Source organism: Camponotus vicinus, unplaced genomic scaffold, assembly GCF_025532165.1.
Source record: "Camponotus vicinus isolate PSW18456_S1 unplaced genomic scaffold, iyCamVici1.0 SCAF_12, whole genome shotgun sequence".
NCBI lineage: Eukaryota > Metazoa > Arthropoda > Insecta > Hymenoptera > Formicidae > Camponotus > Camponotus vicinus.
The window spans coordinates 10,519,543-10,535,000 of NW_028141948.1; the positions used below are offsets into that span (position 1 = coordinate 10,519,543).

Here is a 15,458-nt window from a genome sequence, read left to right on the forward strand (position 1 = left end):
TGCCGCTATCTTGAGCCTCGCTACGCGAATGATAACAGGGTGACCGCTTGTAAACAACATAGGTACGCCACGATATATTACGAACGCAACAAAAAATAAACACTACCATTCACACGACAAAGGTGGCAACACAGCGGTACACGGTAAGATTCCTCAATGTGACATTATGTGTCATATTATTTTTCAGAGTACACTTACACGTAATACATGATTTTCGCATTCTTCCGTGTATTTAGTGTTGTAAATGTAATGTAAAGTGAGATATTCAATCATCATATTTCCTGTAATTAGTGCGTGCGATCATAATTAACCGTATTTTGGTGAATGAATGACGTGTAAGTGCTACGAAAAAGCAAGAGAAGATAAACAAGAGAAAGGAGCTCCGGAAAAAACATCAGACAATTAGAGGTGAATAATTTATAATTTAATATAATTTAATATAATTTTGTTAATTTATTATTTCTTATCTCTAAAATTACTTATTCTCTTATCTTTGCGGTAATGACTTACTTTATATCATAATGTTATATAATGATATATACAGAATTAATACCAAAATAATCCAAAAATAATGCAAAAAGGATGTCTTATTGCTACTTGAATAAATTATGCAATAATTTTTCTTCCATACAAAGAACAAATTTATTAAAATTTAAATTGGATGTTTTATTACCATATATATCAATCGTACGATATGTATAGATATATACGTATAACACTGAATATTAAATATTAATTTAAAAGAAAATATATTATTTAAAATAAAATGTTTTTAAATTGCAATAATCAATCTATCGTTCTTCGCTAATTTAATATTTAATATTATTATCAATATATTTTTCCTCTCTCTGTCGTTATTTCCTTCTCATTTCATTTTGCCGATTTCTCTCTCTCTCTCTCTCTCTCTCTCTCTCCCATCATGATTTTTTTCTCGTCATTTTTTTCGCGGTGAGTGGGCGGCGAGTGACAATTAGCATACTCGCGTGATCAAAGCGGTAGGACGCGCGCGACAAGAATTAACGATCATCAACAAGACGACGTCTCTTTCCTCGCGCATACGCGATGAATCGCGCGCTCTCGCTGATACTTGGCCGACACCCACACTTGTACTCAATAATTCGCGCGTGGATGCGGCGAATACCGGATCTATGACCGCTTCTGACGCAACCGGGGAATCGACGTGCCGACGTCGTCGCGTGTGTCAGAAATAGCCGGCGTACGCGCGAGATGAGTGGCAAAATCATACATACGGGCGGAAACGCTCCCGCTGTTCACGATCGTCGCGGGCAACGTGCAAAATTAAATTTTTCAGAAAGAGAAAAATCAAGATTTAGAGATAGATAAGAGAGAGAGAGAGAAAGAGTAATGATTACTATTGGAAAAAATTCTTATAAACATGTATGTGTGTGGCAAGTGAGAAAACACTTAAAATTTTTTTGAAAATCTTATAAATTTCAAAAAATGCGTTTAACTTCTTATTTATTTAACACTGAACATGTTATCTTTAAGCATAATCAAATATATAATTAATGTGTGCAACATAATTGATATTAATACATAATTAATGTAGAACAAAAATCGGTAAAGAATAATAGTCTAAATTAATTTAATATAATAAATAATAAATAATTAATAAATAATATATGCAGTAAATAATTTTACATAAATAGATATGATAAATATGATGCAGAGGAATATAAGTAATTGAGCAATTTTTAATAATATTAATTAATGGAACCATATGATAAATACATAGTTTTCATCAAATTAATGTTTAAAATGGGTACTTATAGAGTTATGAGGGAACTCTCTCGACTATTTTCGGACATAGCTAGAGAGGAGAGGTACGTAGAGGTGGGATATTTATGGAGGATTGCCGACATTTTCTTCCTTTTTGCTTTGAAAATGAAGGCCTCTATGTAAAGCGCTTTAGGAAAATGCCTTGATTTATTTTCAGTCGCCTGCAATGTCTGTCATATAGACACTGCAGATCAGCGTGGCGCCTCATCACGCGTGTTGGTACTCTGATCTCTCAGCGTTAATTACTCTCTTACCGTGCTCGTTACAACGTTTTTCTCGTATCGTGATTTTTTTTTCTTTTGAAGTAGCGCAAATTTTGCAAAGTCGTTATTCTTTTTCAGAAAAGAGATCCGCTAGTTGATTTTTCATAAATCATAAAAAATTGCACGCATACAAAAAGAGAAAGAAAAGATCTAAGATTATCTTTTCGTTTTTAAATTATGATACTTTTCGAATTATATGAATATCTCTCTGAATGAAAAAGTATTATTGCTGTCTAAAGTGACGGATATTTTTGCCATTTTTCACAGATTTTTAATTGTTAAAAATATTGACTTATGCCATAATTTTCTTTTCATTAATGAATGCGAATTTAAAGTTCATCGACTAAATCGAAACTATATTGTCGTGTGACGTATTTATTTTTGGCAACGTAATTAGAAAATGCAAGTATATCTTACTTCTCCTCCGCCCCCTTCTCCCCTCCAATTTCATGAGCATTCTGAAATGCAAATCGCACGGTGCGCAATATGCTAATGCAACTATCGTGGTATCCGACAACATTTGTCTAACCGAGCGTTAAGATCCTGCCAGGGTACTCACCGGCTCCTTGTTTCACGCGTGAACGACCCTTAACCCGGCGCAACGAAAGCCTGAACCAACATGGGGGAGAGCTGTTTTCGCACTACGGCTATGAAGATATCCGTATTGAGTCGGAGAACGTAAGCCAGATTGATGTATCGCGTGCAAGAGAGATTTATCGAAACGATATTTATCGGCGACGACGTCTGACGGATTTTTTAGTAGACGCTGATGTAAAGTGTACTTTATTTTCAGTATTAGATATAAATATTCGCATTTCTTGTTCTCCTACATTTTGATTTTCTGAAAAAACTAATTGTAAGTCTTCCACAAATTTTACGAAATGCTCAAATTCCGATACGTGTGATCAAAGTCATTAAAATATACGCGAAACATAAAATTTCAGAGATATCTTCTTATGCGTTTTATTTATATGTACAAGGGATTATGTATGAAAATATTAGAATCACATGTATCAGACAGTTAATTCCAAGGATTTGTCTAATCCGTTAAAAGCTCAAATCCGTGATAAGGTACATCTGAAAAAATATGCGTTTCATATTTTAAGCTTCTCTACATGTCCGAAGCTCATCATGAGCAGGGACCGTTGCCAACGTTTCCTTGTCACGAACTTGGAGGCAGTTTGCCTGGCGGAAGCAATCTCTTACTGACACACTGCACGCTCGCACATTTGTTTACGCGATTCAAGACGCGAGAGGAAAGCGGATAAATAACGAGCACTTTTGCAGGATGAATGTTACGCGTTGCTATACATCTCGTGCTACGCTGATTAATCCGAAAGGATTAGCGTGCCAGCTGACCGTGAAAATTTTAAATTCTATCACACACGAGCGATCTCGATAAAGAATTAATAATCTTTCTATAATAATATGTGAAATTAAAATAACTACAAAGAAAATAACACATAATCGGAAATGTAAAATTCTTAAATCTAATTTATTCAAAATTATTTTATTTAAACATAATTAAAATTTCCGCAGAAAACAATGTTTAATTTCATTTTAATTTAAATTTGTGTGAACGAGTGAGATAATTTTAAAATTAGCTCATAAAAAGCAATTCATAATTCTATTTCTTCTAAGAAGGAATATTAAAAATACATGTCCAAATCCACTACAAAATGTTCTTTACTATAAAAAAATCTTTGTAGACACACGCACCACGGCATTCCTATCTTGACCGCTCTAATTAGTGCTCTTAGCCCGAGGGAGCGATAGGTTTCCTTTCGTTATCCCCTGTACCCCCTCACATTAGCTGTACCGCAGTCTGCGGAGGTCAAGTCAATCCGTTGACGCGGTCGAAAAATTACCGCGGGCAAATATCCTCGAGCGAATATACACACGTATGCCGCCTGTTCCCCTCGCTCGTTGCCGTTACGCAGCGAGGGTGAGATCGAGGAGTGCGTGTACGCACGAGGGACTCTCCTTTCGGTAATCGATACTAATTAGAATGAGGCAAAGTTTCGGATCGTGTACCGGCGCTCGCTTCAATGATTCGCGCTCGCGTTCACCCTGACGCATATCCCTCCATTCCCGTCGTTCTTCCGCGAGGGGGAAGGGGAGGAAGGGGGTTAATACCGACGAGACGTACCTACGACGTATTGTAGGCTTTCGTAGAATTTATCCGGCCATTATATCGGCGGCTGTGAGTGAGTGTTCTCGACATAAATGGGCCCTATCACTGTCACACGAACAAAGGACGGCCCCGACGTGGTTATGACGGCAACGCGATACCGCGCTTTCGAGTAATAATATAATAATCGCAGTTGTTTCGTCGTTGTTGAACCGCGGGATCGCCTCGTCCCTCCTTCCGTCTCTAAGCTCTCTTTCCGTTTCGGGCACATGAATAGAGGAGAGGAGAAAACCGCTCGATGGTTCTCTCCTTCGCGGCTGTACCGGATACATCCTGGCGAACCTGAATATGGATTTCATTTCTTTCATATCGGCGCTTTGTGCAATTATTTTGTCTCTGCTTGCCCTTTTATCATCCCTGCCTCCCCCTCTTCTTTCAATGCAGGCTTGTCTCTTTTACGGTGCGCGTTATCCCTTTTCACTCAGAATAGTTTTTTTGGATGTATTTTATCATGAAAATATTGGTTTTTAAAAACAAGTTTTTTTCAAAATCAAGTGATAAAAAATTATTCGACACGCGTATTTTCAGGGATGATATTCTCTCTATATAATTTTACAATGAAATATAATATGTTCAAAATTATACAAGAATTTCTTAAAGCTTGTGAAAATTTTGGAGATTTATATAACGAGAGATTATAATATAAAAATTTTAGAATTTATTAGGATAAAAAGGATAATTTGATACAAATAAAGAATATAAATGTACTTTTTTGCTGGATGTATTAAAAAATTTGTAAAATTCCGGCTGTATCGAACAAAATCTCCATCTTTTTCAATCAGTGTGTGTGAGTCAATTCTTGTAGGGACAAAAGATTATAAGCAGAAAACGATGGTCCCTCCCCATCGTTCGTTTCCCGGCTGTTACGTCCTTGACCGCTTTAACCGATCAGCCGATATCGATTTTGTGAGTGCTCGCCGCAAAACTATATCGGTTATCTGAACAATCAGTCGCTTCCGCTTACAATGCTGTCGATTACCATCGTCGATATAGATTGTTTTAAAGCGGGACTTTCTGAGAATTGAAGAATCTAGCGCCTTGAAAGCATAAAAATTTTAAAGCGGTCGCTACAAAACCGGAGATAAGCCTAAAGTATTTGAAGCAAGCCAAGTGGTTAAAAATTGACGACGATAATATATCGCTCCATGATATATTTAAGGCGTTTTAAGAGACACGATATCTATCGTATATAACAATAAACTCTCTAAAAGATACTTTTATTTTTAGATTTTATTTAATATTTCGTTTTATTTAGATTTTATTTAATATTTCGTTTTATTTAGATTTTATTTAATATTTCGTTTTAAATATAAGTCAGATATATTCGAGATGGAGATTTGTACTCGGCATTTTTACCGGAACAAGAGTATCGTCGAGTGTCGGCTGTCGAGCGCTTCGCGAGCATTATGGGAAATAGCGTCCGCTTCTCTTTATCTTGACGGCAATATCTCGGACGAGACTGTTTCGATCGGAGGGAGAGATCGACTGTTTGACGAGAGGCTCATCCTTATCGTAAACACCGTTTCTCGCGATGCAGCCGCAGAAACGCCGCGCGTTCGGGTTACTTCCTCGACTCGTGGAGATCGAACGCGTCTGTTAGGAATGTTTCGATCTCTCGCGGGGAGTAATCCCGGTTACGAGGAGTGCCACGACATCTCCGAGTACACAAGATAACATACCGAAACGAAAAGGGGGACGGGGGGAGGCGGAGGAGGATCTCTCGCCGCTGAGTATCCGTAAAACGCGCTCTCGGAAGGGTCGTAAACCGTATCCAAACAAACCTGAAATAGCGGGTCGACTCCGACGGAGTCTTGACGAGTCTCGCTGACTGCTGATGCCGGCATCAGCCGGCACCGCGTCTGTATTCTCGGCCGCAAATAAATAATAAACGTTACATCGCTAGCATCGTAGTCCCTAGTCAAAAGCTGCGACTTGGACCAAAACTATCATCGACTCCTTTACGACTGACGGGTGCTTTAGAAAACGGATGCGAACAAAAGTATCCGGTTCGCGAATAAGTGCTTACATGTTTCCTCTAAACACTCGTGCCTTTATCGAAGATATAATTTGGAACTTATGATTGCTATTTTTTTCTATAAGATGTCATTTCAAATAATAATTCATGTCATTTTAAATAATATAATTTAAATATTTAAATAAATATATAATTTACATTTTTTAATGTTAAATCTGATTCAAAACACTGAGATAAAAAATTTAATATGTATTTTTCATTCAATTATTATATAACGATAAAAAATATTGAATAATAAATAAATTTGATACATATTTTTTAGTCAATTTCCTGCAGAGGTATTCGTAATTAAAGAGAGAAATGATATGATTTTATACTATAATGCCTCTCGAAAAAGTAAAAAAGATTATGATTGGACATGATTAGATTTATAGTTATTGCGAGTATCATTAATGTTAATTATTCAAATAGCGAATGCATTTTAGCCACTTTTCGAACGACCCTCGCTCTCTCATATCGATACACCATGACCACCGTCTGCTTCCCGTTAGTATCCTAAGGGCAGCTGGGAGCGCTTCCGAGCCCTAAAACCACACCCTCGATTCTCATTAAGATTTACCATGTAAACGAGCGTTGTCCGTGTCTGTACGGTGCTACTAATCGAACCCCTCGAGCCGAAAGAATTGAAAACATTGTGAAGCCGACGCGTTCGAGGCTTTTAAGAGAACGAGATCGCCTAGCGTTTAAGGGTACCAAGCAAGTCGAGGCAGTTGTCGATTTGCATTTCATGAAATTGCTATTAGGTACCGACACAATTATCAGTAAATTAATTCGAGCTCGAGTTAACGATTACGCATTAAACTCACACGTTAAAAATTAAAAGAATCGAATAATTGTCAAATTATAGAGTCTCAATCGACAAAATGTTTTACATGTAAAATAATTCTAGATACAATATGTTAAAATCCTATCAAAATAAAATTCTGCTGAAATTATTAAAGAATACAGTCTTATTATCTTTTCGTCTTGTCAAAGTTTATATAATTCACAGAAAATTCTATCATAAATTTAGAAGCTCACGAGTCAAAAACTACTCGATTTTAAAAATCAATTTTATATTATTATATATTTTTATATTTTATTCGTGACATTTCAATAATAAAAATAATATAATTTAATATAGATGAATATTTTTTCTCTTATTTATATTAAAATTGAACAAAAGCATTATTTATATTAAATATTTAGGTAAATATATGAATTGGGATCTGTCGATTAATCAAAGAAATAAAAATAAGGGGTCTTTAAAAGCAGATTAAAATAAAATTACCAATAGTTTGAGAGAGTTTAGTTGAAGAGTCTGACTCACTTGCTTGGCTTTCCTTCCGACTTTGTTCACGACGAGGCTACGGCTTCTCTCGTCCTCCCCGTATCCCGCGTTCCCTCCCGTTCCCTCCTGGCCGCATTTCACCCCCCGTGTCTCATCCTCTCGGGCCCTCTCCCCCTCTATAATTTTCACCCGAATACCTGCTCTAATTATAGGTGGTTCGTCACGGAGGAGAGTATCTTCTCGTAGTGTCGGTAGCTCGCGCGCGCGGTTCTCCATTCCGGCGTGTATATATCGTTGTAAGATATTTTATCGTGTCCCGTAAGATGATCCATGGCGCGTCGGCCACTGAGTTCTCTCGATAACGGACGGCGCCGGCTTACCTTGGATCCGGACGGTTGGTCTGGCATCAAAATCAGAGGTGGTTAAGCGCTAAAGCGTTCGCGACGAAAGACGCTGTCGTCGTAGATCGCGCGTTTCAACGCACCTCGCGCTAAAATTGCCGCGCGTAAATTCCCAGCGAATATAATTGATCGAGTATGACTGTCGATTTCTCACTGCTTTTCGATCAATAATTATATAGGTACAGTCATGATTAATAGTTAATAATTATATAACCATGACTAATTGAAAAACTAATAGTATCCGTGTCGGACGAAATATCGTTGGAAAGAGGTACGCATAGCTTCGATACGCCGTCCATTCGCGATGACCCACTATTTAGCGGCGCACCTAGCTCGTGTGCGATGAAGCGAGAATTAATTAAATTAATCACTCAATATATATATGTATAGTCGAGTCATTATATTATTTCAAGACGCGCGTGTTTTGGTTTTTATAGGTACTTGGGGCTGGAGCCGAGGCTGACATCCGGCTCGATCCAAGGGAGCGGCGTCGACCCGCAGACGCAGATCGCCGGCGCGGGTGTGATCGGTCCAGCGAGTGCCGAAAAGAACTGTAAGAACGCGCACCTGACCGCCAAGCAGCAGGCAATATGCTCCCGCTCGCCACCCGTCCTGCAGGTATTTACCTCGTCGCGGGCCGAAGGGTCTCGCTGCCTTTTTTTCTCTTTCTCTCTCTCTCTTTCTTTCTCGGATTAATGCCCGGGGAAGCACGCGGCTAATTCGATTCGCGGGACCTACGACCGACCGCGTGCCGAACGAATGTATCGCCGGCCTTCGTCGACCGATCGAAATTTTTCAAATCGCTTCTGAGAAAGCTTTTGGTAGATAGTTTCACTTCTTCGTAATAAATAGATTAATGTGTGTCATGATTAGCGGGCATTAGTAGGCATTTCTAAGAGAAATCATGAGAAAATTATAGGTTTCCTGCCGCGTGCAGCGATAATTTCCTTTCCGATAATTTATTAAGCTTGAATTTAACTTCTGTGTGTGTAAATTACCGAGTCGCTACTAGGGATTCCGGATTTTCGTGTTAATGATTATTTTAAATTATTTCTTGTTACTATTGTAAATGAATTAAGATAGTTGTAAAGATCTGACGAATCGAGAAACAAGATATTTTTTAACATTGTGTAAAATTTTTATTTAAACGAATAGGAACATGTCTTTTTATTGACGAAAGAGATCTTTAAAAATTTTATTTTTTGCAAAAGTAGACATATCTAAATTTGGGACTGAATTTTCTTGAAAAATTTCATTTTTTATAATTTAATAAAATAGAAATTTAAAAAAACTATTGTGAAAATAAGAAGTATAAAGATATAAACACATTTTTTATTTTAGATAATGTATTAAGATTAAATCTTAATCATCGTGCACGATTATTTATAGAAAGCCGTTATTGTTCTTTTATTTCAATATCTTTTGCAATTTTCTATCTCGTTTTACAGTTAAAATAAACATATCTTATAAAAAGATAGTTTAGATAAAATTTAATATAACGTTAAAAAATATTTTAGTTTTTGACTAGGCTGTTATAAATTCTTTGTTGAAATAACAAAGAACAAAAGAAAACGAAAAGAATTAAGCAACGATTAGTGTACTTTCACAAATATGTTTTTGTCTACTCAAACAATGCGTTTTTCGAGATTGAATCTCGACCATCGTGCACGGTTATTTAGAAAGCTATTGTTGTTTTTCTATTTCAATATCTTTTGCAATTTTCCATCTCGATCTTACAGTTAAAATAGACATATTTTATAAAAAAATTTGTTTAAATAAAATTTAAGACAATGTACAAAAATAAAAAAACTTTTTTCATTGACTAGACTGTTAAACTCTTTGTTGAAATTATAAAGAAAAGACTTAAGCAATTGATAAACGATTAGTGTATCTCAAACACATGTTTTTGCCTACTCAAACAATGCGTTTTTCGAGATTGAATCTCGACCATCATGCACGGTTATTTAGAAAGCCATTGTTGTTTTTCTATTTCAATATCTTTTACAATTTTCCATCTCGATTTTACAGTTAAAATACATATTTTATAAAATTTGTTTAGATAAACTTTAACATGATGTTAAAAATACTTAATTTTTTCATTGACGAAGGTTATAAGATTGTTATATAGACTTCTAAACCCTTTGTTGAAATTACAAAGAACGAAGATAATTAAATAACGATTAGTGTACTTTTAAACATATTTCTGCCTACTTAAACAATGTGTTTTGTAAATTTAATTGATTCCGCATGTTGCGGATGGAGAAAAACTACCGGTCTCGCAACGGAATATATATTATGCGGTTTCCAAGAATACAAAGCATTACCATTATATTCACGACAGTAGGATAGCTAGGTACAAACTTCTTAAGCGGAACAAATTTGTCTTCCGATCGGTGGTAATAGTGCGGTTTAGTTTCGGCACTGATCGTGACAAAACGAGCGAACCGAACGAACATTGTGTGGTTCACGTAGCCCCGAAATCGCATTTACCTTTCCCTAATGCACAAAACATGTCGGGGGTGAAGGAAGAGAAAAGAGGGGAAGCGGGTCGTCTAGAAATCTATCTAGGTGTACCTAGGTAAACCTGAAGCACGATATATCTCTTTGAACGCTGCCGACAGCGCGGTCCTTTCCGAGTCTAGCTTTACCGACGAAAGGGCCGAACATGAATATTCATATGTCAATTCGACTATCGAAGTTTAATTTTTTAACGAGCGACCAAACCCGTTAAGAGGCGGTCAAACTTTACATCGATGTACTTACGGAATGTTCGTTGATATCGTTAATTATTGCTAGATGATGCTAGCCGCGATTTATATGGACATTAAAATCATGTCGTGTGTGTTTTTGCAGGTTCTTTAACTAAAACTGCAAGCCAGCAAAGTGTATATTAATTTCATGATATACAGTCAATCATTAAATAGCAATTTTCAGTAATAATATACTTTTTAGACTATTAATTATTCTCGCTGTAAAATAAAAAAAAGTATTCAGCCGATAAAAGTTTTATTAATAAAAAGCCAACGGATATATTTCTTTAATGGAGAAATTTAATTAAATAATAAATTAATTTTTTCATGTACCAATATATTTCTCAATTTTGATGTTGATTTTTAATAAATTTTTTATTTATAAAATTATATGACCGATCAATTTTTGATAGAATTACAGACGTAAAATTGAAAAAAGTTGTTTAAAAATTGGCTTGTTTGATATGGTAAAGTAAACGTTTCTTTTTTAAATATCCGAAAGCGGCGTTTCTTTTGATATTCTTATAGCTTTCACCGTCTTACAGGCAGTCAGCGCGGGCGCTAGGCTTGCCATAGAGGAGTGTCAGCACCAGTTTAGATCAGCGAGATGGAACTGTTCCGTCAGCCCGGAAAATCCCGAGAACGTATTTGGCGGCGTCACGTTAGTCAGTAAGTACTCACGATGTGGTTCGATGCTTGACGGGCCACCGCGTGTCGAATGTTCGCTTCTTAGAGTTACTTGCGCCAATGCTCGCACTTGTAACATCAAGTGCCTCCACGAGTGGCTTGGCTTATGTAGCGTGTGATACAAAAAGATGCGTACGTTTCGCAGATAGTCGAGAGGCCGCGTTCATATATGCCATATCAGCAGCCGGGGTCGCTTACAGCGTCACGAGAGCTTGTTCCAGAGGCGAGCTCACCGATTGCTCCTGCGACAATCGAGTGCGATCACGACGTCCAAGCAATTGGCAATGGGGAGGATGCAGCGAGGTGAGAGTGCTATATTTTTTCACACATTTATCATGTGTCTTTATCCATGGCTTGTCTAATCATTGATGTATCTTTTTTTTTCTTCACCGTATATAATAATATTGGACTCTTTCGAAGAAAATCTATCGAATTTTATGAGACGATTGCATATTTTAGATTACATTAGAGATTTAATTATCTATTATATTTGTTTATTAGATATATATTTCACTCACATTATTACTTCAAAATTTTGACAAATAATTTAATATTAAGTACTACCGTTTTTACATATTTTAATTTATGATTAATATGGTATATTCGTGTCAAGATTGCGCTACAAATGATTAAGACCGCGCATCGATGATTTTCCGACGTTCTCTCTCTCTCTTTCTCTGTCGTCTTTCACCGGTGTTTCTTTCGACGCGAATTTTAATACTACTAGCTTGAAGACAAAGCTCGGGCACAGTAAACGGATGCGTTTCATGCGAACGGCTGACCCCTTGTAGACATTGCCGGCTTACAAGGGGATTAAGGGAGCTAAGCTTGTTAAGTTGCAACAACCCACACCGCTCTTTCCCCTTACGATCCGGACACGTAACTTACTTGAGGACGAGTCGCGTACACATACACGTGTGCGACACGTGCAGAGATAATTACATGTATACGTGTATACTATCACATAATCAGAGTATTCACGAATTTGAATATCTTTAAATTGTGTGTATTTTACATTTCGAATATATAAAAATGAGTCACAGTTATTTTTAATTGCGAATTTATAGTACTAGTCGCATAAGAAATGTTAGAAGTGTTATTATCAAACTTCATCATTTTTGATTGCAAATTAATGATAGTGTTTCCATAAGAAATATTGGCATGACTTTATGACGCATCAAACTTGAGTGACATGAATTTATATGTGAATTTGCGATAATTAACACTTTTTTTATATCTTTATGCCAGTCGTGGAAGTTTTAATTTAATTAATTCGAATTTCGTGTTGCAAGAGAAAAATAATTTCGCGAAAAAAAATTATTTTCAACAAAAAATGATTACTTTTTCCATTTTAATTGTCGTTTCTTCTTCTATTCTAACACTTATTTTGTCAAGGAAACATCACGTGACGAGAAGTTCACGATAAAAAAGTTATCTAATCACGCGCGCGAAAGTTAAGATGTAAGAAAAGGTGAAAGAATTGCGGGGAAATCGGATATATCTTAACAAGGATAAGTTCGGTGAACAAATGCCAAGGATAACTGATGACAGATTCTCAGAGATAATGATGTTTACACTCTCGCCATACTCGACACAGTCAACAGTCATGGTCTCCTTTAACTGGCCTATCGACCGAGACCGGCGAATTTTTATAATTATCTAGTGAGCTCGAGGATAAAAATTTTTTATGATCGATTGTCGGTAACACCGCGAAAATAATTTCAAAAATAACGGTTTAGATTTAACGGAGTATGAGAAAGATACAAAATACATTTATTATTTATTTATTAATCGTTAGGATATATCCGATTTCCCCACAATTTCTTTATCTTACACTTTAATTTTCACGCGCGTGATTAGATAATTTTTTAAAATATATTAATAATATATTAAAATATTTTAATATATTAATTATTAATATATTAATTATTAATATATTAAAATATTTTAATTTCGAGTAATCCTGAGAAATATATAATATTCGACAGAGGCGTAAGATGTAAAGATTTATATTCTGCTACTTATCAAATCTATAAAATTATTACTGGTACTTTAACAGTATTACTTTTAATCATAATGATATCGCAATTAATTAGAAAACCGACGCATCGTTTTTTAATTAAATAGAAAACGAAATATGTGCATACTTGATACTCGTGCACTCGTTGCTCTACGACGAGAAAATAACGGCTAAGCAGGCTCATCTTTGGCAGCACCCAGAAGTGGATTGTCGATGTTGAAATTACACAAAATGCCATGTAGCAGCAATCACAAAACTTAATTCCGTCACGACAAAATGTCCGGCACTTGACGAGGTACTCGCAAGAATCTTTCGCACGGAAAATTCACTTAAACACAATCAACAATCGCGATAAATACGGAGCGTGATACGAGTTCGTCGCCGCGCGTTATTACTACTGATGGTGATTCGAGAATCGCAATTGCCACTATCGAGATATCGAAGCAGCAAGCCAATCGTATCGCCTTTATCGCGTGACGTATGCATAAACGACTTGAAGTTTCGACGCCGCGATTTTTAAATCATCGAAACCGTCGCGTAAATTATTTGATATAGAAGTACAATTCAAAATATTGTTTTAATAAATATTAGAAATGACTCAGATAATATATAATAATAGTATATAATAAATTGCAATAGTTCCTTTCACGTAATTCAAAATTTTTCGATATATACAATAATAAAATATTGAGATATTTTTTGTGCAATCTCGAAATAACGCGAATTTAAACGTAGTATTTATTTAATGTAAAAATAAGTATCAGTTAAAGACCGCTCTTATTCAGTGACTTGACTATAGAAGGCTGTCATCGGTAAGTCGACTTGTGTGGTGCCGTTTGAAGGAGGGAGAGTGACATTGCTCACGGAAGGGATTACGTTTAGACAACATCTGACAGCGAAAGTAAAGAGGGCACAGTATAATCTCAGCTTGTTGACATTTATCGGAAAACATCCGAAAGGAACTAAAGTACACATATACTCGAAATATTAATATATTTAATATGAAATATTAATATATTTAAGATAATATATTTAAGATAATATCTCTTTTAAAAGAGGACCATATAATTTAAGGATATAATTTAACTAAAATACCATAAAATTTTATATCGTGTAATATAAAGTTTTGAATGATGATGTACATTTATTTAACTAATGCTACGAAACTTTTATCACGTATTACACATTTGTTACCATGAATATCATGCTATAAAGCTGTTCCTGAAGTTATAAAGCTGAAGGTCTTTAACTAGTATATTCTATGTGAAATCCTCGCAAGTTTAGACTCTACTCTCTTAATCTCCATGGCTATTGTTGGCTCATTACTAAAGTCGTACAATGAAGGAAACTCAGATAATAGAGAAATTTTGGAAGGGCGTTTTTAAGAAACGTTTTTCTTTTTCAGATGTTTGTTAAATGACTTTGACCATATGTTTTGTCAGTATGTTTTTACCGTTAAAGAAATTTTGGAAAGACGTTTTTAAGAAACGTTTTTCTTTTTTAGATGTTTGTTAAATGATTTTGTCAATATGTTTTTACCATTAAATTTGTAAACCAAAATTGTTTAGGAAAATATATTATTCGTAGGATATACACTTTGGTGAAAAGTTTTCGCGAGACTGGTCCGATAGTGGAGAAGAACCGGTGAAGGAAGGTGTTCTGCATGGACCGAAGGGGCTGGCTGGTCAGCTGATGAGGAAACACGATAGCGAGGCTGGTAGACGTGCAATTCGCTCTAGGATGCAACGTGTATGCAAATGTCACGGTGGGTAACGAGACATTAATAAGAGTGTCTTCTGTGTATATCGTTGGATGATTGTACCTTAACAAACATAATGTATCATAATTTTTTTACATAACAGATATAATTTTCAAGTGCGCTCCGCGACTCTTATACCTTTCTTTCTTCATCTATCGATTCCATTTATTTTTTTTCCTTTCCTCCTTTCTGCGACAGGTATGTCCGGTTCGTGTAGCGTGCGTGTGTGCTGGAGAAGACTTCCGGCATTCAGGATGGCCGGAGTCGCTTTGGCAGCCTTAC

General features: G+C 36.1%; 2 protein-coding genes across 2 annotated transcripts in view; one reads left to right on the forward strand and one right to left on the reverse strand.

The window, feature by feature from the left end:
• Nucleotides 1–13,803, reverse strand: part of LOC145962706 (lachesin) — a 59,675-nt gene extending 45,872 nt beyond the window's left edge. Inside the window, exon 1 of the mRNA XM_083083968.1 lies at nucleotides 13,545–13,803. Coding sequence (XP_082940094.1) covers nucleotide 13,545 — 1 coding nt within the window. The 5' untranslated portion in view covers nucleotides 13,546–13,803. The remainder of the gene's footprint in view (nucleotides 1–13,544) is intronic.
• The window catches only part of LOC145962704 (protein Wnt-4), a 38,357-nt gene that overhangs the window by 21,157 nt on the left and 1,742 nt on the right, over nucleotides 1–15,458 (forward strand). The window contains exons 2-6 of the mRNA XM_083083963.1: nucleotides 8,398–8,578; nucleotides 11,256–11,379; nucleotides 11,543–11,700; nucleotides 15,005–15,182; nucleotides 15,375–15,458. The exon at nucleotides 15,375–15,458 is cut by the window's right edge and continues 148 nt beyond it. Of these exons, the coding sequence (XP_082940089.1) occupies nucleotides 8,398–8,578; nucleotides 11,256–11,379; nucleotides 11,543–11,700; nucleotides 15,005–15,182; nucleotides 15,375–15,458 (725 nt within the window). The remainder of the gene's footprint in view (nucleotides 1–8,397; nucleotides 8,579–11,255; nucleotides 11,380–11,542; nucleotides 11,701–15,004; nucleotides 15,183–15,374) is intronic.